The sequence below is a fragment of the Acinonyx jubatus genome, chromosome F2 (assembly GCF_027475565.1).
Source record: "Acinonyx jubatus isolate Ajub_Pintada_27869175 chromosome F2, VMU_Ajub_asm_v1.0, whole genome shotgun sequence".
In the NCBI taxonomy this organism is placed as follows: Eukaryota; Metazoa; Chordata; class Mammalia; order Carnivora; family Felidae; genus Acinonyx; species Acinonyx jubatus.
This window is the reverse complement of record NC_069394.1, coordinates 23,384,971-23,407,969: the sequence shown is the minus strand read 5'-3', so window position 1 is coordinate 23,407,969 and position 22,999 is coordinate 23,384,971. Positions and strand designations below refer to the sequence as shown.

The window sequence follows — 22,999 nt, the reverse complement described above, 5'->3', positions numbered from 1 at the left end:
TGAGTGCAGCCAGGAAGGGAATGGTTTTTACAATTAACTGTACACCTCTAAGGCACATTTCTCCACTCCACTAGAGAAACTTGAGAAGCACAGATAGGCTGGAGAATCTGCAGGAAATGAGAACACATTGGTCAAGTAGACCCCAGAAAGAGAACGTTTTCTCTGCAGAATCCATCCAGAGAGACCTCAGTGGTCTCTGACCGGCAGGTCAAAGCATTGGGCTGGCTGAACTCTTATTTCCTAACTGACTCTTTGGGGAAGGTTAGCTGGTTTCTGATCCTACCTTCTAGGCACGGACAAGCCCCAAAATCATGTAGAAGGCTTTAACCTTTCTCAGCGTCAAGGTGAAATGTCAAAGTAGTGGTGCCTTAGGCCAAAAGCATCACTTACTAAGTGTCCATGAATTTTCAAACTCTAAAATATTTCTTGACACAGCTATATAGCATGAAGAGAGAGATCGAGGAAGGATCTTATCCTTCTCAGAGGTTTTGTGTTTCTGCATGGGACTGTGCCTTTCTTCCTAAAAAAGCCTGATCATATAACAATGCATGTTTCTTTTCTTTGGATGCTCTTCACACACCATTCACACTTAGGTCTCATCCCCCCTCCCCCTTTTTGGTAACCAAACAACAACAAGCATTGTCATTTGTACATAATTATACTGTCAGTTTTAAAAAACATTTCTGTATTAGCATCTCACCCTGGGCTTTGCATTCCCAGTGATTTAAATCTCCGCTAATTTCCTTGTTAACCACATACAGTGTCATGCCACCTTAAAATTTAAAAGTCATTTACTTATTTTAACGTAACAGATGTGCAATCTTCTGGGATTCCGAACCTCCCTTCTCCAAATGCGGCCTCACTGTTTTGCATAATCACCAGGAATGATTAGCCAACATTCAATCTGAGCTAAGAGCAACGACAAACAAATGCCTGCCCACCACTGTATCAAGTGTGTGAATTGTACACACAAACACACATGAGCTCCTTTCCTCCACTTCGGCCTTGTAGGTATAAATCCCCAAACATCATTTAGTTTTAGCCGGAAAGACTAAATGATACTAAATGTAGAGAATGTGTGTTCTCCCGGTTTTCCTTCAAGATACGTGCATTATTTAAAAATGAAACCTTCCTACCCGTAACAGGGACTGGGATTCATCCTTGGACTTGTTTTCTCCCGATGCAGGATACTGCTGGGTGAGGGGCCCGGACTTCTCTCCGCCAGCTGGCACCCCCTGCAGGAATCCCTTGGTCTCCACAGCCAGGCCATATATAGGTCGTGCCAGATGGGCAGCTTCGACATTGGGGCTATCCCTTAGAGTCTTGGTCTGCTCTTGGGTGCCGGACACAGGCGTCAGAAGCCCCAGGCTTGCCTGAGTATATGACGGGCTGCCTCGCAGGATGTCTGCCCCTCTCCAAGTCATGTTTCGAAGGTCATCGCTTGAACTCTCGGTCCAAACTTTCTCCTTCAGCCCGTCCTTGTCTTCCACCTTCTCCCTCTTCACCACACTCTCAGAAACTGGCTCTCCCATTTTAGAGTCTGGATTGAGCAGACTGTAGACCTTGAGGTCAATTTTGGGCTCCTCCTTAATGGCGGATACGGCATGACCGTCCTCTTCGCCGTTGGCTGTAGTGATGTCCTGTTCCTGGCAATGAACAGTGTTGAAGTGCTCCAGTAGTGACTGAGTATCAGCAGCTGTAAAACTGCACTGACGGCATTTGTAGCAGCTGTGTGCTCTCCTGGAGAAGAAAATAGTCGTTAGAAATCTAGCATTCGGAAGGGCTTTGAAGAAAAACCGTCTTTAAGCACCTGAATTCTATCTCATGTAATGTAATAAGCAGAGCAAAATTCACCAGTCCCAACACCCAGAAATTGGAATGTAATTCACTGGTATTTTTGTCTTTGTTTTTTTTATTTTTATTTACTTTAATTTTTTAAATGTTTTATTTATTTTTGAGAGAGAGAGAGAGAGAGAGAGAGAGAGAGAGAGAGAGAAAGAGCGAGCAGGTGGGGGAAGGGTAGAGAGAGAGGGAGCCAGAGGATCCAAAGCCGGCTCCATGCTGACAGCAGTGAGCCTGATGGGGCTCAAACTCAGGAACCTCGAGATCATGACCTGAGCTAAAGTCAGACGCTCAACCACTGAGCCACCAAGTCACCCCTGTCTTTTGTTGTTGTTGTTGTTGTTGTTGTTGTTGTTTAGTATTTATTTATTTTGAGAAAGAGAGAAAAAGGGAGAGCGCCTAGCCCAACAGGGTTCCATCTCACAAACTATGAGATGACTGGAACAGAAATCAAGAGTCAGCCACTTGTGGAGCCTAGGTGGCCCAGTTAGTCAAGCATACAACTTCAGCTCAGGTGATGGGCATAGGTCATGATCTCACGGTTCATGGGTTCGAGCCCCACATCAGGCTCTGTGCTGACAACTTGGAGCCTGGAGCCTGTTTCAGATTCTATGTCTCTCTCTCTCTCTCTCTCTCTCTCTCTCAGCCCCTCCTGTGTGCTCTCTCTCTCTCTCTCTAAAAATAAATAAACATTAAAAAAAAAAAGTAGGACGCTTAACCAACTGAGCCACTTAGGTGCCCCTCACTGGCTTTTTTGATTCTATATAAAGAATGTGACATTCCCTTTTGTTATGTTAACAATTATAGGTATACACACAGGTACACACTGATGTGTACACGCTCTAGCCAATTCACATTGAAAACTTGTTGGTTTGTTTTATTATTGAAGGACTTGCTTTGTCATTTTACTGTAGTTGGATAATTATCAATTCTACATTTTTAACGATACTTATATATTTTTACACTGATTTCATCAATGGACTTTTCACTTTCTATTTATTTAAACTAAACTGATGTGTTTTCATATAAGTACATCTATATATGCATCTCTAGTGTTAAGTGCTTTATACAGCTTTTATGTGTATTACATTCTACCTGATTACAATGTTCTTTTCTTTCATAAAATTTAAATCAATTTAGACAATGAAATATGGATGACTGAGCTGCATAATCTACTAAATAAGATGTATTAGAAGCTCTAGATTTTTAAAAACAAATTCTACGTATCTGTAAGGACTTAGGAACGTTCAACACATTGAGTGTCTTCTAGATGCCATGCAGCATGATAGATGCTGTATGGGTATATTCATTAAAGGAGAATGTGTAAATGTGTGTTTGTGTGTGTGTTTTCTTTCTAAAGGGCATAAAACAAAAGAACTTATTGTTGTATTTCATAGCATCCTCTGCAACTAAAGATGGAACACTGTCATATTAAGACAACTGTTTGATTAACAAAGAACAGAGGCCCTGTACCCAAAAAGGCATACTGGAAAGGTACACAAATGACTTGGATAAGGCACACTTTTTTAACTATAAAAACTGTGTGGCTCTTTAAACCCCATGAGAGACACTTGCTACTTCACTGATATCATGTATTGACAACTTAAACTAACAAAGTAAGTTTTGAGAGCTATTACTTAAAGCTACTGAAAAATATGTACTTGTCTATAGACTTATAGATAATCATCACAAAGTACTTTGCCAGGCACTGGGTACACACTGGTGTATACAAGACACATAGTCTTTGTTTACTTGGTGTTTAGAGTCTAGCCAGGAAGGATGGTCTTCCCCTTAGACTATAAATACATATAAAAAATAATACGTTCTAAGAATGAAAACAATAGGATGGTAATGGGATTGATGGGCTGCATAGGGTAGTCTGGAAGAGAAAACCAAAGGATGAAAAGGAGCTATTCTTGTTGCAGGAAGAGGAAGGACAGAAGCACATCCTAGCAAGTACAAAATACTGAACTGAGGCCACTGCTGCTTTAGAGGAATAAGTAACAGAAAGTATGTCACTCAACAAGCTGGAGGGGTCATCTAGAGATCTGAAGACCATGGTAAGGAGGCAGATATCTTCAGAGGCTAAAGGAAGCAACTGCAAGGTTATAAACACAGAAGTAGCATGGTTAAATGTATGTTTAAGTCACTTTGGGACCTTAACAGTTTCTCATTCCCTTATGAGACCTGTCTGATGGATGAAAATCCAAAAGAATGTTCATACTTTATGGAAGCAAAATTCAGAGGTATTATAACATGTAACAAAATGTCACCCAGTATTTGTTGAGAGTACTTAATGCAATACAAAATGATCTTCTTATTGAAAACTTACATTTGTTGAATAAATATGGATATTTAATTTCCAATTTTTACAGAAGATTGTTTTCTATCTTTTCTAGTATTTTTATTGTTTAAGTAGTAAAAATAAAATAAAAGGAACTACAACAAAGGTAAATAATTCAATGATGAATTGACCATTAAAAATACAATATTAAAATTAATTTTCTCAAGTGAAAGAAGCCTAACCCTTAAGGAGAAGATGTCTGTGACCAGGAGGAAGAATCTTGCCCCTGAGGTCAAGGCCAGAAAAACCCCATAGCAGGATTAAGATCACAAAGGACAAAAGACAAGACTCAAAATCTAGGACTGGGAAACTATGGAAAGTTTAAGTAAAGAACTTTTCTACCAAAACTATATTCAAGTATGTCCAATACTTGATAAAATTCAGATAAACTTGATAAAATTTTACCAAAAAATTGTTACGTTTACCAGGCTCAATCATACAAAGAAAAATGGATGTATCAGAATGGTTAAAGGTCAAAACATACCCAGGAAATACTCTACTGAAGATATACCACATAATCTACTAAGTCACGAAAAACAAACTTCAGGATGCACGTTCGCAAGCTCTGATCAACCTTCATTTGTAGACAGTTCTAATGAGTTCACCACCCGTTACATCAGTAAGTTTATGGTTTCCTTCATGTGGTGGGCTCTCTGCTTGAAACCTGTGAAGGGATCCCTTCCTAAAAATTAAGACTATAAATTGCCACAGCTACGTCTACCACACCTGGTGTTTTATACAAAACAAAGTACAAAAAGTATTAAAAAAATTCCAAAGTAAAAGAATTCTAAAGAACTATGGTAATGTTATTTAAAGAAATAAAGACAATTCTAGAGCAACAGGAAGGAGAAAGTACCAACACACAATAGAAGAAATACAACTTCCTAGAGCACCATGCAACAAAATACTTTAAAATATTTTAAAACAAAATATTTATTGGAGAAGCAATCAGTCCATGTAAGAGTATACAGACTCTAGAATCTGAATGCATGAGTTTCAATCTTGGCTCTGTATTTTACTCTATGTGTAACTTTAGATAATTTACTAAATTTGCCCCGATGTCTTCATTTGCGAAATGAAAATAATAGTGGCTTTTCATATGGTTCTCAGGAATATTAAGTAAATAACACCCATAGTAGGTAAGTAAATAAGAGTTAACCAGTATAAGTCCTAAAATTAAATAAAGCCCCTCTCTTCTGTGTGAATCTGCATTCTTTACTTTTTTGCAAAGGAGTTTAAACTTACAAACTAGCATTTTGGTATCATCCTTTTCCACTCCCCTATATACCTTAACCGTGACAAACATAATTCTTAAAACCAAGCTAATTTCCTAGAGGAGCCTTTGCTTTAAGACACTGACAGGTGGAATATATTCTATGCCTTTTCTGCTTCACCTGGTGGCGTTCACAGCCCTGAAAGAATGAGGAGTTTAGTAGTCTGCTTAATTGTCAAGCTGTACCCTCTTTTCATTAATAGACCCAGAATCTTAAGACTCTGAATAACAAAGATAGAAAGAATATTACCCGTGTTTTATTAAAGTCTTAGGAGGTGGAGATGCCTTGAATGCATTCATTAAGGTGGTTGAGAATCATAATATAATCTCAGTAATTAAGATTATGTGTTTTCAATATCTACTTATTCTGCAATCTAGAAATGTCCTTCAGTCATACTGTTCCTCCACCAAATAAAGACAGTACATCTAACCCTTACCCAATATCTGACTGGTATGTCCTCAGGCCCTGGGGTCCCTGCCCAGGCAATGAATTTATCACAAAGTATCATCCTCAGAGAGGGTGTCTGGGGCTTCTAGGTTCTCTGATTCCAAGTTCCTGTCCCCAAAGGACAACTCCCTCAGTCCTTGCAGGTCTCAGCAAGAGCTATTCTGATCTGCCCCACAGAGGAGCTCTTGATCTGACTGTTCTGGGCAAAACCTTCCTTGAGGCAGGTGCTGGAGGCTGTCAGGTAAAAAGTAAAAACCAAAAACAGAAACAATAAAACACACACACACACACACACACACACACACCCCAAAACAAAAACAAAGAAAACCAGAAACTGCAGAGATAAGGTCTCAGTGAGAACCAGGTTTTATGGTGAAAATGCACTGGAAAAGGAAGGATATTAAAATAAAGTTGTGATAACAAGATGAGCTCACACACCTTATCTCCTGAAAAGTTCAAAACACTCACACATAGCTGATCTCACATTCCATTGAAGTATAAAGCCCATTTTACAGGTAACTGAACAGGGGAAACAGTGACCTGAACATTTTTGTTTACATCAAGTCAGGAACACAGGGCCTCTCCTTTCCAGGCCAATGTTCTATTTTTCTACCCTTAGCTGCCTAAATTTTTAACTTTACACAGAAATAAATGAAATTACTGGTAATATGGAAAATGGAAATATGAGAGGAAGGGACCCTGGTAATCTGACAGCAGAAGACTACACCAATGGTTTACAAAACAGGCCTTGCAGAGCACTGCATTAAGGAGCTTCTTACCAGCATAGTATGCAAGGCACCTCCCCTTGCCTCACTCAATCAGGATTTCCTGGACATAACCTGAGAATGTGAATTTTGAACAAGGTCCCCAGGGGACACCAATACAGGGGCCGGTATCTAAGAGCTACATTAACAGATACATCATGGTTCTCAACAAATTAATGACAAGGCATCCCCAGCCCCCTAACTTTAATGAAACACAGGTAATGTCCTTAAGATTCTGGGTGTAACAACTATTAATGAAAAGAGAGCAAAGTTTGACAATTAAGCAGTAAACTGCTAAACAGGCTCAATCTCTCAGGCCATTGAACACAACTAGGTGAAGCAGAAAAGGCGATTTGCTTCACAGTACCCTAGAGACCTGAAGGAGACTTCTTTCTCCCTGTACTATCAGTCTTAAATACAAGATAGAAAATAGTTTTAAAAGACAACATGGCTCTACTTTCAAAAGCTTAGAGAAATATAAACTTTTTAATAACCTACACTAACCTCTAGATGAGTGTTTCTTAAGCTCTAGCATGCCTAGGAATCACCTGGGAACTTGTGGAAATCCAGATTCTGATTCTGAAGTCTGGGGTGGTACCCAATATTCTGTCTGTATTTCTTATAAAATCCCAAATGATTCTGATGCTGTTAGTCCCCAGACCACATCTTCAACAGCAACAGGGGCACCTGGGTGGCTCAGTCGGTTGAGCATCCTACTTTGGCTCAGGTCATGATCTCATGGTTTGTGGGTTCGAGCCTCACATTGGGCTCTGTGCTGACAGCTCAGAGCCTGGAGCCTTCTTCAGAGTCTGTGTCTCCCTCTCTCTCTGCCTTCTCCTGCTCACTCTCTCTCTCAAAAGTAAACAAAACATTAAAAAAACACAAAAGTCACAAAGTCATGATCAGAAATAACTTCAAGATGGGTATTAGTTTGGAATAAAGTCTCAACACTTGGCAGAGCATTTTCAAATGAATTCTACGTGATTAGCAACATCATCTTCCATCGTAAAGCACATACAATATACTACCCACCTCTGAGAGTCAACAGTAACAGCTTTGGAAGTTAAAACTACAAATATAACATTGTCAAGCATAATTCCCAAACAGTAATTTTTCTTTTTCTTTTTATTTCATTGTTTGGGGATCATCTTTCACTATTTTTAGTGTGAGGTCATTTATATACATTATCTCTCAACATATTCTCATCCCTTCTTCATAGGATGAGAATCTGAAGCACAGGGGAACCTGCATGGCTAGTCAGTTAAATGTCTGAATCTTGATTTCGGTTCAGGTCATGATCTCACGACTCATGAGATTGAGCCCCTCATTGGGCTCTGTGTTGTCAGCTTGGGATCCCTGCTTGGCATTCTCTTTCTCCCTCTCTTTCTGCTCCTCCCCTGCTTGCACACCTTCTCTTTCTCTCAAAATAAATAAATGAACTTTGAAAAATTAAAAAAAAAAGGATCTGAAGCACAGACAAGACAATTCACATAGAATAACATGGAGACGTGACACAGTATTTAGCTCTTGTCCGTGGGTACTCTTTCATGCATGCTGTTTGGTAGTTGATGCAATGTTACTAGCTTATTAAGGAATTAGTTCCTGAAAGATGTGTACATACTCTCTGACATGTGTCATTCTCTCAATAATAGCTGAAAAGACCTTCAACATAATGCCCATAATGCCATGTCCACTAAAAATAAAAACAGATGGGGCGCCTGGGTGGCGCAGTCGGTTAAGCGTCCGACTTCAGCCAGGTCACGGTCTCGCGGTCCGTGAGTTCGAGCCCCGCGTCGGGCTCTGGGCTGATGGCTCAGAGCCTGGAGCCTGTTTCCGATTCTGTGTCTCCCTCTCTCTCTCTGCCCCTCCCCCGTTCAGGCTCTGTCTCTCTCTGTCCCAAAAATAAATAAACGTTGAAAAAAAAATAAAAATAAAAACAGATGATTTAACTCCTACTAGAAGAAACGTTACTGAAGAATAAAAGTTTAGTCACTATGAAAATACAGGACTTTGGACTCGCCTCTAACCTACAAAATGGATTTAATCTTATCAACATTAATATGAAAACCTCAAACAAGTTCAAGGAATCTTCCTTGCATTTCCCAAGATCCACGTTCTCATCCATGAAGACTTCCCTAATGACTAAACCCGAGTAAATCCAGCATCGTCTGATCTACTCTTAATCTCTGTTTTCTTCTGAAGACTTTTTCCACATTGCCTTTTATTAAAATCTTGTGGATATATTACTTTACAGTTATATTGTAAGTGCCTTCAGGTCAAGATCAAAGTTCACACATCTCTGTATCCACGCCCACCCAGAACATCCAAGAGTAAATCCATACTTTAACAAAAGGAATGAACCACTACCACTCTGTGGATGTTCAGGATGTTGGATTCACTAGGTAGAATCATAAAGCAGCAGAGAAATATTGAAAGTGCATAGGTATTTCATAGATGGTATATTCTGAATGGCGTTTTGGAATAAATTCTTCATTATTTAATAACTCCTAGAACTTCTGCCTACATTAAGCCACACGAACTGAAAAGACAATACAAATATATGTCCTGCATTAATTTGAATTCTATATTCTCCTGCCAAATGGATAGCAAACACTCTCCTCATGCTACCTAAGGAAAAAAAGATGTCATTTTGTAGATCTCCCTAGCACAGGGCTGCTAGATAAAACACACCATGGCAACTTGAATGTCAGTGCAAACAATGAAATACCTTGGTGTAAGTATGCCCCATGCAATATTTGGGATATACTTACACAAAATCTCAGTATGTCTCATGAAATATTTTAGACATTGAGGACATGAATCAAAGAAATGTATTAAAAAAGCGAAAGCATCCCTGCCTCCAGAGAAAACTACTAGCTGCCTAACCAAAGACCAAATTGGGCTTAATTCAAACAACAACATTTCTGTGAGAAAAGATGTTTTATTCCTTATCCTACTGGACAGAATTTTCTTATGCTATAACAATGCATTCATTTCAGATCCATTCATATTTCAGTGGCCTTAGTAGTAGTGTTTCATTCACCAGAAGTTAAATATATTATTTTCAAAATTCATAAAGGGCTGAAATTTTCTAGATTTTAGAAAAAGATCAGCTAAAAGATGTAACTCTTTTTTTTTTCTTTAGATAGAGCAAGAGTGAGTGTGCAAGTGGGAGGAGGGGCAGAAGGGGAGAGAGAGAATCTTACGCAGGATCCACACTGGGAGTGGAGCCTGATCGGGGCTCAATCCCACGACCCTGGGATCACAACCTGAGTAAGCTGAAATCAAGATTCGGACACTCAATTGACAGTCACCCAGGTGTCTCAAGATGCTACTCTTTTATTATGCTATTCTGATAATACTTCTGTATTTCTATTTTCATAATAAACCAGCCTACAGTATCTGTGAAGTCAGCTAGGAGCAATGCCTTTTCTCCTCTAAATGTAAACTTCCAGAGATTTCTGCCAGTATTTGAAAAGCTCTCCTCTACCAAATAACTGTATTTCTTAGCCACAGTTTTTCTTCAGTGACTAAACAGAACATTGAAGCAAATGAATAAATCATAAATACTCATCAATTAGACTTCAAAAGGTATTTTTTGGTAATTACAGAATCTAACACCTAAAGACAAGTTACCACAGAAGAAGTAAGTGAAGGTGATTTAATTTAAATATAGATCAATAGATCTGATATCTAATAAAGTTAGCCATTTTTGTAATACAACTTTTGCTGGTACAAAGGCCTCTAACATAGGATACTGGAGATTAATGATACTGGAGAATGAGGGAGCAGGAAGCAGGTGAAGAGAGCATCTGAGAGACAAAGACCAGGAAAAAAAAAAGGAATTACAGGTGAATAACCAGATCAATCAAATTTTAGAAGCTGGAAGTATAATAATATTCAGCTTTAGTGAAGTGCAAAGGAACAGTCTACAAAACATAAGATAAACTGAACTTTGTGTAAGATTCCACTCAACCCACTCATATTTTTAAAGCTGAAATAATCTGATTAGTATTTACTCATTTGTAGTAACTGTTTTTTTTTTAAGGGGGTCTCGGTGATTTCATTTAACTCATGTCATATCTGAAAAACTTCAAGTTATGATTCACTTAACTCACTTCCAAAAAGAAGATATCCCCTACCCAAATATTCAAAATAGGAAGACAAACCTCTCCATAAAATAGAACGTGAATAAGAAATGGGAAATGATTTCCATAAACTAACATGAACTAGAAATTATAGCTAAAATTTATTTTATTCCAAGAATTGATCATCATTCTTGTGCAAAAAGTCTTCAGAATCACGAAATATGAAATTCTAATAATGTATACAAACAAAGGTTGTGCCATTTGTGGGTTGTTTTCTTGAAGGATATAATATCCTGGGTAATGTTTTGTCTCACAATGGGAATTTTCAGCTTGAACTATTAGGTCCATTTCAAGGTATTACGGGGAACTGATTTATTAGGTACTGTTTAAAAGAACATGTCACATAAATATACACAAATCTAAATGTAACCATCATGGCCCTCACCCTTTGAGAAACTCTGTCCTAATGCACTGTATACTTGGCTTTTTCAGATGTGTTGATAATTAAGTGCTTATCATAAAATTTATCCTTCACTATGCTCTTCTCTGAGCTCTTTTAAGGTAGAAATTGAGCAGTAGCTACATTAATTTAAGCAATTATGGTATCCAGTGTTATTTCCTTCAGCCCAGGTTATATATTTTATGTCTAAAAGATTCAAACACTGTTTGAAATTTTTTAAATGCATTCATAAATCTCCAATTGGACAGATGCTTATCATCACATGCACTACCAAAAAGGATATCAATTTTCACACATTGTAGATAACAAGCAGGTAGACAATGATATTATTAATGCTTTTTAAGTAGTTATTTAATCATAAGGGGAACTGGGCATTCACTCAAATATTTATTGGACTTGTGTATTGATGAAAATTGGTATTTCACTTTATTTAAAAATTTTATGTAATGTTAGTCATACACACATTCTACCTATATATGTGCTTACATAAATACATATACACATTCATATTTAATAATGAATGCTATAAAAACATTTATTTTTGTTATAAAAATGTTATAAAAATACAAGTTAGAACATAATCATAGAATCATAGGATATGATTTTATATAGGTAAATATATTCAATATGCCCTCTGTGTGTGTGGGCATATATACATATACAGAGAAATACAGAGAGATCTGTGTGTGTGTGTGTGTGTGTGTGTGTGCGCGCGCGCATGTATACACATAGAGATGATATAGAAGAAATTATATTTGTGGTATAGTTCCATATATGTACATGAACGTATATGAATATACATGGTATATATGTAAATATACACACAAACATATATATAATGAATATATGTATATGGTTTTGTTTTGCTAGTTTTCAAACTTACATAAAATAGTATCCAGCTACAAATAGTCTTCAATTTGTTTGATTCAGGCAAAATTATGCTTATAAGATTCATATGTTGTTCAACTGCCATTTATTCAAATTCACTACTGTGTAACATTCCACTGTATAAAAATCTACAAATTCTTTACTGATATTTAAAAGGTATTATTATCAGTTGGTATTTTTTTCCTGTTCTTGTTTCTGATTTTTGTTTTTGTTGTTCTGCTCTTTCAAAAAATACTACTGTGAACATTTCTGCACAGGTTTCCTACTGTACTGATGAAAGAAATTATCTGAGGAGTAAAATAATGCTTCCATTGGGAACATGAGCATCTGATATTGCCAGAATTTGTCAAATTCACTTTATGCAGTCATATGCACCGACCATTTTACCCTTTGCAATTTTTTAAAGTTTATTTATCTTGAGAGAGAGCCAGAGTGCACACAAGCAGGGGAGGGGCAGAGAGAAGAAGGAAGGAGAGACAGAATCCCAAGCAGGTTCCATGCCATCACCACCCAGTTCAATCTCATGTGGGGCTCAAACTCAGGTACTGTGACCTAAGCTGAGATCAAGAGTCTGATGCTTAACCAACCAACTGCGTCACCCAGCCACCCCACCCTTTATAATTTTTTTTAACACCCATGTTTTCTGAGATAAAGTGACCTAATTGTTTCTCTTGTTACTATTTGCCTTGTGTAACTTCATTTATTCTTACCTTTTTGTTACTGAGACCCAACTTAATTATACTGAGTCAAAGGATATGTTCTGTGTGATATGTTTTTCTGAAATCTGATTTCTTTTTGGCTTAATGTTTGTCTATTTTTCTAAGTATGTTAAATCTGCTGGAAAGGCATGTGAATCCTCTAAATAGTTGGATGCACAATTGATATATTTTAATTAAAACAAGTTTGTTAATTTGCTGCTCTAATCTTTTATATTTTGAAGATTTTTTTCATTCAACCTCTAATAAGAAAGGTTTCTTAAAATCTATCACTGTGATTGTGGTTGGTCATATTTTCCTTGTAGTTGTTGATCAATTTTTGTTTTACATATAGATTTATTTATAGTTTATATATTTAGAATTGTTCTATCTCCCTCAAGACATGAACATCTTATCACTATGTATTGACTTATCCTTCCTATGCTTTTTATCTTAAAATTGTCTTAAAATTGTCAGACAATTTATCTAAATGGTCTGAGATTAATAAAGCTATCTCCATATTCCTTTGGTTTATATTGCTTATAACTCCATTTATTTTTTTTTTTGTTACAAACTCTCCATAGCCTTATATTTTGAGTGTATATCTTATAAACAGCTTATATATAGTTGAATTTTCTTTTTTTTAAGTTTATTTATTTTGAGAGAGAGAGAGAGAGAGAGAGCGCGCAAATGGGGGAAGGGCAGAGGGAGAAGGGAAAGAGAGAATCCCAAGCAGGCTGCACACTCAGTGCAGAGCCCAATGTGGGGCTCAATCCCACAAGTGTGAGATCCTGACCTGAACCAAAATCAGGAGTCGGATGCTTAACCAACTGAGGCAGCCACCCATGTGCCCCTTGAATTTTCTTTTTTAATAAGTCTGACAATACCTTTTAAGTGGAAAGTTTAATCTACACAGGTTCATTAAGGTTTTGATAGCTGGTCTTTTCTTTTTTACCATCTTACTTTTGGAATTCTGTTTATCCACTTAAATATTCATCTATTTATGCATTTTTACCTTGTATCCTGTCTTGCCATTTTTTAGAAAATAGATGGAATCTTATTTTGTTGTGCCATTCTCTATAGCTTCAGAAGTTATGTACCTGTTTCCTATTCCTTCATTAGTTAACTTTAAAAGTTTCCAAGTATGCACAGCAAAGTCCTAACTCAACTAACTCCAGACAATTCAAGGGCCGTAAAGCACCTTACTTCTGATCATACCCCCTACAAATGTTCATACTGTGTTGCCCAACACCTTAGTCTATTTCTTTTTAATTGCATAAATAAGGCAGGCTATGACTGATTTATCCACAGTCCCCTAGTCTTTGCCTATGTGGAAATATTTTGCTTTTTCTTCGAAGGTTGTTTTCACAGGTAGACAATACTAAGTCGACCATTTTTTTTGTGTGTTTTTTTTCCTTCAAAACTTTGAATAGACTTTCTCCCTCTTCTGGTTTCCATTGTTGTTGATGAAGTCTGCTAGAGTAACCTAATTGTCTTTTCTAAGGAGTTGATATGTAGTTTCCCTCTGGAGGCTCTAAGAAGACCTCTGTAGCATTTTAATTATTACCACAATGTGTCTATGACTGAATTTATTTGCTTATGTCCCTGTTTTAGTAGACGCTATGTTTTTTTTGTATCTGTGTGCTTATGTCTTTCATCTTTCAATTCGAAAAAATCGGCCATTATCTCCTCAAATACTACTTGCCTACCTTCCATTCTATATATTCTTTCCTCCTGGAACTCTAATTAGATGCAGGTTAAAACAGCTTATTGTGTTTTTAAAACCCACTATCTACTTTTGATACTTTCCATCCCTATCCACTCTTTTAAATATTCTGGCTAATGTCTTCAGATTTAACTTGCAATGAACTCATTTGCCTTCTATCACTTGCAAATCTGTTACTGAACCTGTCTACATTTTAAGTTTCAATAACTATATTTTCAATTCAAAAAATGCTGTTTGATTCTTGTTTGAGTATTTCTAGTCATTTATAGTCTCATGTATTTTGATTTGTAAATCTGATTTTCATTATTTAAACACTACTTTTCTATAACTGAAAAACATTATATTTTTATAACTTTTTTATAACTGAAAAATTTACTGTATTTTCATAACTTACAATTTCCCCAGGTATCTAAAAAGCCATTATGACATTTCCTACTTATTTCCCATAGAATGGTTTATGTCCCTCTGCATATGGTGAGTTTTTGCAATAATGAGCTCATATAAGATAAGGTTTATCTTATGCCACAGATATCATGGAGGTGAAAATGGAGTATTTCATCTAGACAAATGTGTGCCTACTTCTGACATAAGTCAGCGAAGGCTCTAAATGTGGAATCACTTTAGCTACCTTCAAGGTGCCAGCTTAAAGTAAAACTCAGATTCAGCAGCCTCTCTCTCTCAGTGACTCCAGGCATAGTCTCCTGACCGACAGCTATTTGCCTCAGTGCAACCTCACACTCCATGCTTGCTGTTCACTTCTCCCCAGTCTGGGTTTTGTCCAATCTTGGTGAAGGAAAGACGAGAAAAGTTTCAGAAGTTTCCCTTAATTCACAGGAGTCTAGCAAGGCATTGAAAAGTATGTTTCATCTAGTATCATTGTTTTCTAAGGGGACAGTGCTCTTACCGACTCCGGAACGGTAAGTTATAACACTGACAATTTTGATGAGAATGGTGGTCAATTAGAGAAGGGGTATACTGTTTAATCAAGTGATAAATAATAAAAGAAATGGAGTGTGAGAAACAAATTCATGGGTGGAATACAGTAAGTCAGTCAAATGTGAGCTAGGGGCACCATAAATAAATATGAAATGTTAGGAAAAAAGAACTGATCAAGTTCCAGTTGCTGACTGAATAATGTTTTCAATTCAACTGAGGTTCAACCTGGTTCTTCATGAAAATGCCCACCAAATAGAATCCACACTAAGGATTTCACTCATAGCTCTAAATCAACTCTCCTGCTTCTCAGCTGTAGTTTTTCTTATAGCTACCTGATTTCACATATTTTATAGATCATAGATTGTACTACCTTCTTACTACACTGTAAGTCTTATTTATAAAGCACTCAAAAGCCAAGAATATTCCCTAGTTATACCAGAATTATGGAGAAAGTTTCCCAACATGAATAATATGAATCAACATAAATTTAACCAGAAAAAATATTACTGTGATATGGTAAACTTGTTCTTTTATACTATCTTCAAAATACAGCATGTGGGGAAAATGCATTGATAGAACAGATTTTCAGCACCCACAAAACTATTCCCTTTCGTATCCCTCAAGCCTCCACTGTTGTTCAACTTTCAGTAGAGTTTCTGAAAGTATAAGTCTCCACATTTCAAATATTTCTATAAGATCTCATAAACAGATCAGAGATAAACTACTCAGCAACCTAAAGGATCCAGGACCACACAAATTACATCAGGTTTTAAGAACAAGTGCAGGAGTATTTTAATGCCCTAGGAACAAGTACTGCTCAGTTTTCTCATCTAATAAAGTGCTGAAAGGCTGACTGACATCCAAAATGCACAATTGTTATTTGGTGTGGAGCCCTAAATCTTCAGAAGGGTTTGAGACTTTATAATAGTCTCAGATTAAACTGTAACTCACCATGGAGATCTTGGCTTATCCTTAACGACTGTGAAGTCAAAAACTCACAGGCACTTCATTTACTTAAAGATCTACTCACTGAGCACTTATTAGCCATTCTGGCACTGTGCTAAATTGTGTAGACAGAGCAGTGAACAATAAGAGACTAGTCTCTTCCTTCTAGAGCTTATTGTCCTTACTGACTACTAACTAAACTCTGAAATTATTCAGTCATATTTTTATTCATACTTTCATTTCTTGGGAGAATTTTTTTTGTTTAACCAAAGCATACAGAAAGTCTGTTTTTCCAGACAGGTTTTCAAGCAATGGCCTCAGCTTCCTCAAAAAGAGCCACTAATGCAAATGATCTGGTATCCAGATGTGTATGTATGTACATGTGTGTGTATAGTGTGAGTGTGTGTGTGTGTGTGTGTGTGTGTGGTGTGTGTGTGGCTAATTTCCTCATGATTAAAGAAAGTCTCCTCTTTTAAACCCAGACAAGATTACCTAATTTTTACAGCACCTAACAAATGTATATGCACACTAGTAAAGCTCAGAAGAAAGCTAAGGTCTGCTAGCCCAGAAATAAATTAGCATGCAGCTAACATCAGAGGAGCCAGAAACACTCACTACAAGTGTGAACACATATTTGATTGCAGGACTGTGTCTTTCCTAGGGCTGACCTTATAAATTAAACAGTGTAAATCTCAAGGAAGTGTTTTCTGAACATTTAGATTCACTGTGAACATTAGGATGCCCTTCAAATTAACATCTAACATTATTAGCCTATTGTTGGACATGAACTGCTTCATTACTGGTGACTGACAAAACACACACGCACTTAAACTAACACACGCTTTCAAAAAGAATGAGAGGAACTGTTTAGAATCTTGGGATGGGAAAAATAAAATGACTAGATTTTTGAACTAGTATACTGAGTCTACATACGGAAAAACACTTAAAAGGAGTAAATAAAGCTCTTTACTTTGATGCGTCTCTAAGCGCTATTGCAAGAAAACACCCACTGAGTGCCAAGTAACATCAGAACATGCTGTATTACCGGGATTGTGCTAAACTAATTCCTAGTCATATAACCAACTCTCAGTGTAAATGTTCCTTCTTCAAAGAGGCATTTCCTCATCTACCATATTGGGCTATGAGGTCATTCTCATCAAACACAGTGGCCTCTACTTCATCTGTCATGACACTCGTACTCACAATGATCTGTGAACGTCTTCCCTACTAAACTGTAAGTTCCCTGTGGGCATTGACTATGTTCATCTTGTTCTCTCCTTTATCATCAATGCCTGGCACAATGCACATTTTTGGAATTAATCAGTTAAGGAATGAATACAGAAATGAAATAAAGATACGTATCCTAAACCCGTCTTTAGAAAACACGAAAGGTGAACTGGGAAGACTAACATTTATACAGAGAATAGGGTCGAAGTGAAAAAAAAAATGAACATATATCCTGTATCTCTGTTTACGAATCTGGAATAGCCGAAGTGGTTTTACCTGCTCCGAGGAGTGAGTGTACAGAAAGCCAAAGTCACACCTATGACAATACGCTCGCCTTCAGATTACGGTTTCTTTGCGAAACAAAGGTGTTGCTCAATGTTTTAAAGCCAGAAGGATGTCCAATCTCATTTGAAAAGAAAAATGAGCAACGTGTTCTCAAGCAGATCGTTTTCCAGTTGGAGTAGAGAAGAGAACATGTTATAATGGCACCTTTCATTTGGGAGCTCCTCCATCAAAAATTATGGGATGTGGAGTCACTTAGCAAGGACAAATAAATGGGATTGTGGTAAATGAGTAAACTCATCAGCATTACCGTCATCACTGCAATTTTTAAAACACACTCAGTAAACGGTACAAAACAGGTATGAAGCAGAAGAGTACATGGTCTGAAACAAGTAACCAAATTAGAATCTGTGGTTACCACATCTATAAATACATAATCTGCAGTTTTATGAACGATCTTTTATGTTCACTCGTCCTGTAACTTCTCCAAGTCACTGCAATCATTCCCAATGATTCTTGGATCAGCCCTCTGGATTCTTCCTATCATTCTGTTAATATCCTCCCCCGCCCCCACCCCGCTATGGCTTACCTGTAGTGTCGGGAAATCTCTTCTTCCACCTGGGTAATGAAATCACATTTGGTACATGAGTGTTCTTTGCTTTCCTTGACAGCTGGCTGCCCATCCGATCCTTGCAGATGATTGGCTTCCTGTTTGACATCTGATGCTTGGGACTCATGCACACTCTCGTAATGGAAGAGGAGCACATCTACATCAGGGGTGGAGAACGAGCACTGGTGGCACTGGTGTTTGACTCTTGAGCTTCCAGCCGCCCCAGGAGACAAGTGCAAAAGCAAGAGTGCACAGTGGGAACAATTACTTTTTCTACATGCAAATGGATAAGTAATTTCTCCAAGGTGCTTTTCTGGGCTGCAAAGGCCTCTGGGACAGAATGGACAGTGTTTAATGGTACACTTATGAATGTTATGGAGCTGCTGATAGTGACGGAGAAGCGGCCCCACTATAATTACATCAGGGCCATGGCTTTTGGAGTATCTAAAGTCGCAGAACTGACAATTGTAGCTGGTCACCATGTTATCCTCTGCTCCCTTGCTGGAGAAATCCTTCTTTTTAGCCCCACTAGAGCCCTTGTCTGCCTTGGTCATTGGCTCCCCTTCTGCACTTTTGGCTAGATCATTCTGATTAATGACAGAGCCCCTGGAAAGCTTATCATTCAATTCTGGATTAAGGCAGCCTGACTGTGCTCCTCCGTGCTGTTTGCCGTAATGTTCTAACAGTTTAAGTGAGCTAGAGGACTCACAGCTGAAACTACAGAATTTACACCAGTAGTAACTGGTGGCCTCTGTACCATTTTGTCTCGAGGAATCGAGGGGCTTGATGGGCACCGAGTAGCCAACAGGAGTGTCATCTCCTGCCTTGACTGTGATCTTGTCCTGCCACTTTCCCAAGTCTCCAGAATCGCCAGATCGAAGTGCAGGGATGGATTTGTTAGAGTTTTTCTCTGAAGGTTTTGCACCCTCAGAGGAGGGGAGAGAAGCTTTTATTTTGTTCGGGTGAGTCTGAAGAAAATGTTGTTCTAGTTCAGTTGAGGAGTTGCCCATGTAAGTGAAATTGCAGAATTTACAGCGGAAGTACTTGGTGTTTCCTTGGCAATCCGGTGTTTTCCGTCCAATGCCAATGAACGTTCCACCTGAAGTGACCTGGTATGGAAGAGATGGATGTTACTTTAAAGGTGTCATTACTTCAGTGCTCTCTGTAGGAGGGAGGAGGGGGCACTGCCAAGTATTCCACATCAAAAAATACAATAATACTTCTGCTTATTATGAAATCACTTGAATAATCAGCGCCAAAGAAATGCACTCTTCATTTCTCAATAGCTACTCTTTTGAGAGGCTCATTACGCTAAACATTTTTGGCCAAAGCAACAGTCAAAGATAAGTAATACAAGTACTATAACTAATTCAATGGATTTAATTTTTTTTTTTAAAAAAAAAGCCAAGAGAACAATTTTCATGTAAGTACGTTTTACTACTGCCTCCCTGTAACCACATGCTTGCAGAAGCATCCAAATCACAGGGGATTTCTTTTCCTGAAGTTAAGGGCTGCTGTCAAAACCGGAGGCAGTTGCTTAGAGATTGCTCAATGCAGATGTTCTCCAAGGAAATCCTTGTTCAGTTCCTATAGCGATGAGGCTTTGGGCAAAGACGAAGCCTCCCTTTCGGGTAAAATGAAGGTGCTAACATGACCACACAAAATGGCTGGTAATTAAAAGCCCAAGCAGGCACTATTAGAATAAAAATGAAGTTAAGGCAGTGGACTTGAAGTCTTAGTGAAGAAGGTCTAATGTAAAGAGTTTAAAATGTTTCCCGATCTAGGATAAAGGAAAAGTAGAAAATCTTCCAGGGCCTCATTTGATCAAAGTTCAGTCCCACTGGATCAAGGCTCTGTCTCAGTGGGTCATGGGGATGTTCAAAGGCCAAAACAAAATAATCCCACCATAGAAATGATCACAGCTCTTCTTCCTGTCTCAAGTTATAAAACTTACAGCATTAGGGCAATGAAGGCATTCAAAGGCCACTATATATAAAGTCCTTCCTCAGTGGGCACTGCAACAGGCAGCTTAACCAAGCGCCACCACTGAGCAGACAAAACTCCTGGTTTAAAACAGAGTTTTTGTAGAAATCCTCCAAAAAGGAAGAGATCTCCTCTTCTGACTATCAGAGAATTTCTGAATTTTTCTAGCTACCAGATGTAACAGATTAAGCACGTGACATAATCATGTTCTGCCTTCTTCACCAGCTGCTCAAAAATGACATGTGCGATCACTGCTCATATCCAAATCACTCTAGGAGAAAGGTCTCAAGCATCTCAAAATCATTTAAGAGGTTCTACTTAATATGCAAATAACATTCCCTTAGCACATTGAGAGACACGCTTATACCTCTACTGTACAGGACTCAGACCGTAGTCCATGCTTCGACTTAAAGACAGGTTGTGAGCTTGATCAAATTACCTTGTCCGGCCAAGAGCTGGCTTATCTGGGGCAACCTCCACTTTATTTCCAGTATTAGAGTTCTAGGAAGTGTGCATGAACACAGAAACAGCTCAACCCTTACTATACATTAAGATAATAATTTACAAACATCTCTCACAGCCTGTAACCCAAGGATGACAATGTTTCACTTTTGGTGATGTCCACATCCCCCATGGCAAGCACACAGACTTCAGTCTGTCAACAATAGCAGAGCATCATCTGACCAGAGGGAAGAATGGGGCACCCTCCCAGCCAGCAGCCTGGCAATCAGCAGTGCGAGAGATGTCAAAGCCAGACCACAGGAGGATACAGTCTATTCGCCTTTCTAACTTAGACTTCAGGGACCAGAACAACTAAAATATGCCCTGAGATGTAACGATATTACAAAATCCCTCCATCTATAACCCAGTTCACTGGAGGTGAGGAGAAACCTTAATTTCAGAAACAAAACATTTAAATGTGATTCCATCAACTCTGGTACTTTGTGCAGGAAATTCAACTTGAATCAAAGGGGGTAAATTGAGAAGTATGCCATTCTCCTCTAATGCGAGTGAAAAAGCCAGTATGCAAAAATTTTCTTGGTTTAGTTACCAGCTTTTAGTTTCAAAGTTGTCGATCTTCCTGATATAAAGTATCTGTAATTTCTGCTTGTAGAAAGGGATTCCTGAGAAATCATGATACATTATCACTATTTCTTTGATTTTGCAATCTTCAAGTCTCATATGCCATGTCTACACTGGAAGGGCTGAACTTCTATAAAGTCCTAAGAAATCCCGAAACATAGGAATCTGAAGTGCATCAAAATTATTATTAAGCATCACAACATCCCTTCCAGTATTTGACAACTTTAAAAGTCAGAAAATCCAGGCTAAAAATGACTACTATCAGGTGCATAGACCATGAAAGAAAGGCCATTCAGTAAACAAACAAAACCAAATCTGCCAGTAAAGCATTCTGGCTTAGGACTAATTAACTTGCTATGCAAACCACATTAAATCTTTTAAGTTGGTGGTATTTGTGTGTCTACAAGATGTGTTTTTTTTTTTTTACCCAGGGAAAACCAGCTAGCTCCATTATTTAAGATTATTATGTAAGATACTCTTTTGGGGCACCCAGGTGGCTCAGTCGGTTGAGGTCACCATCTCACACTTCGAGGGTTCAAGCCCTGAGTCAGGCTCTATACTGACAGCACGGAGCCTGGAGCCTGTTTTGGATTCTGTGTCTCCTTCTCTCTCTGCCCCTCCTCTGCTCTCTCTCTCTCTCAAAAATAAATAAACATTAAAAAATTTTTTAAGGATAATTATGTAAGATACTCTTCTACAAACCACCTAAGCAGGCAAACAAAAACACAAGGATCTCATTTAATGACAAGAACAATAATAATGACACTGACGTAGGTTATCTATTTGCCTTCTTGGTAAATAGCCACTAAATCATATTAGTTTTTATGTTACTTAAAGCTAATATAACATTAGAATTATATATTTTATATAATATAAAAGCTAACTTTGGGAAACATTGTTACTTAGTGTTCTATTCCTCTTCTCTTTCAAAAAGACCTGAAGGCTACACTTGTGGACCTTTTTATACTTTCTTTGTAAGAGATGTACATTTAAGTCATGGTCAAATAAACTGATTCATATCATTTAAATGCCATTTTAAAATAAAACATAATTTATTATTTTAGGAGACCATACCTAAGACTACTGACCATATTCACTGTATTTTCATGACCTCCAAATGTTAACTTAAAATAACTGTTTCCTAGATTAAACAAAAATACACAGCAATAACAGTTATACAAGGCAAGTATTTGCAGCAACAGTGTATTGAATCTTATTGCCAGGAAAGATCACCACACATTCAAAGAATTATTTCAAACTTTTCAAATGGCTGAACCCAGCAAGGACTAGAAAAAAGGTTACCATTCCCTAGCTAGGACTCTACTAAAAGAGATCACAAGCAGAATAAAGAGTGTAAGTTATAATTATAACCCGTTAACCCAGCAGCTCCTTTGACACGGATATC

General features: G+C 37.9%; 1 protein-coding gene across 6 annotated transcripts in view; it reads right to left on the bottom strand.

Annotated features, from left to right (window-relative positions):
• The window catches only part of TRPS1 (transcriptional repressor GATA binding 1), a 257,443-nt gene that overhangs the window by 174,897 nt on the left and 59,547 nt on the right, over positions 1–22,999 (bottom strand). For all 6 annotated transcript variants that reach the window (XM_053208121.1, XM_053208123.1, XM_015072863.3 and 3 more), the window contains 2 exons: positions 18,508–19,637; positions 1,137–1,740 (listed from right to left, as the gene is read on the bottom strand). In XM_053208121.1, the coding sequence (XP_053064096.1) occupies positions 1,137–1,740; positions 18,508–19,637 (1,734 nt within the window). The remainder of the gene's footprint in view (positions 1–1,136; positions 1,741–18,507; positions 19,638–22,999) is intronic.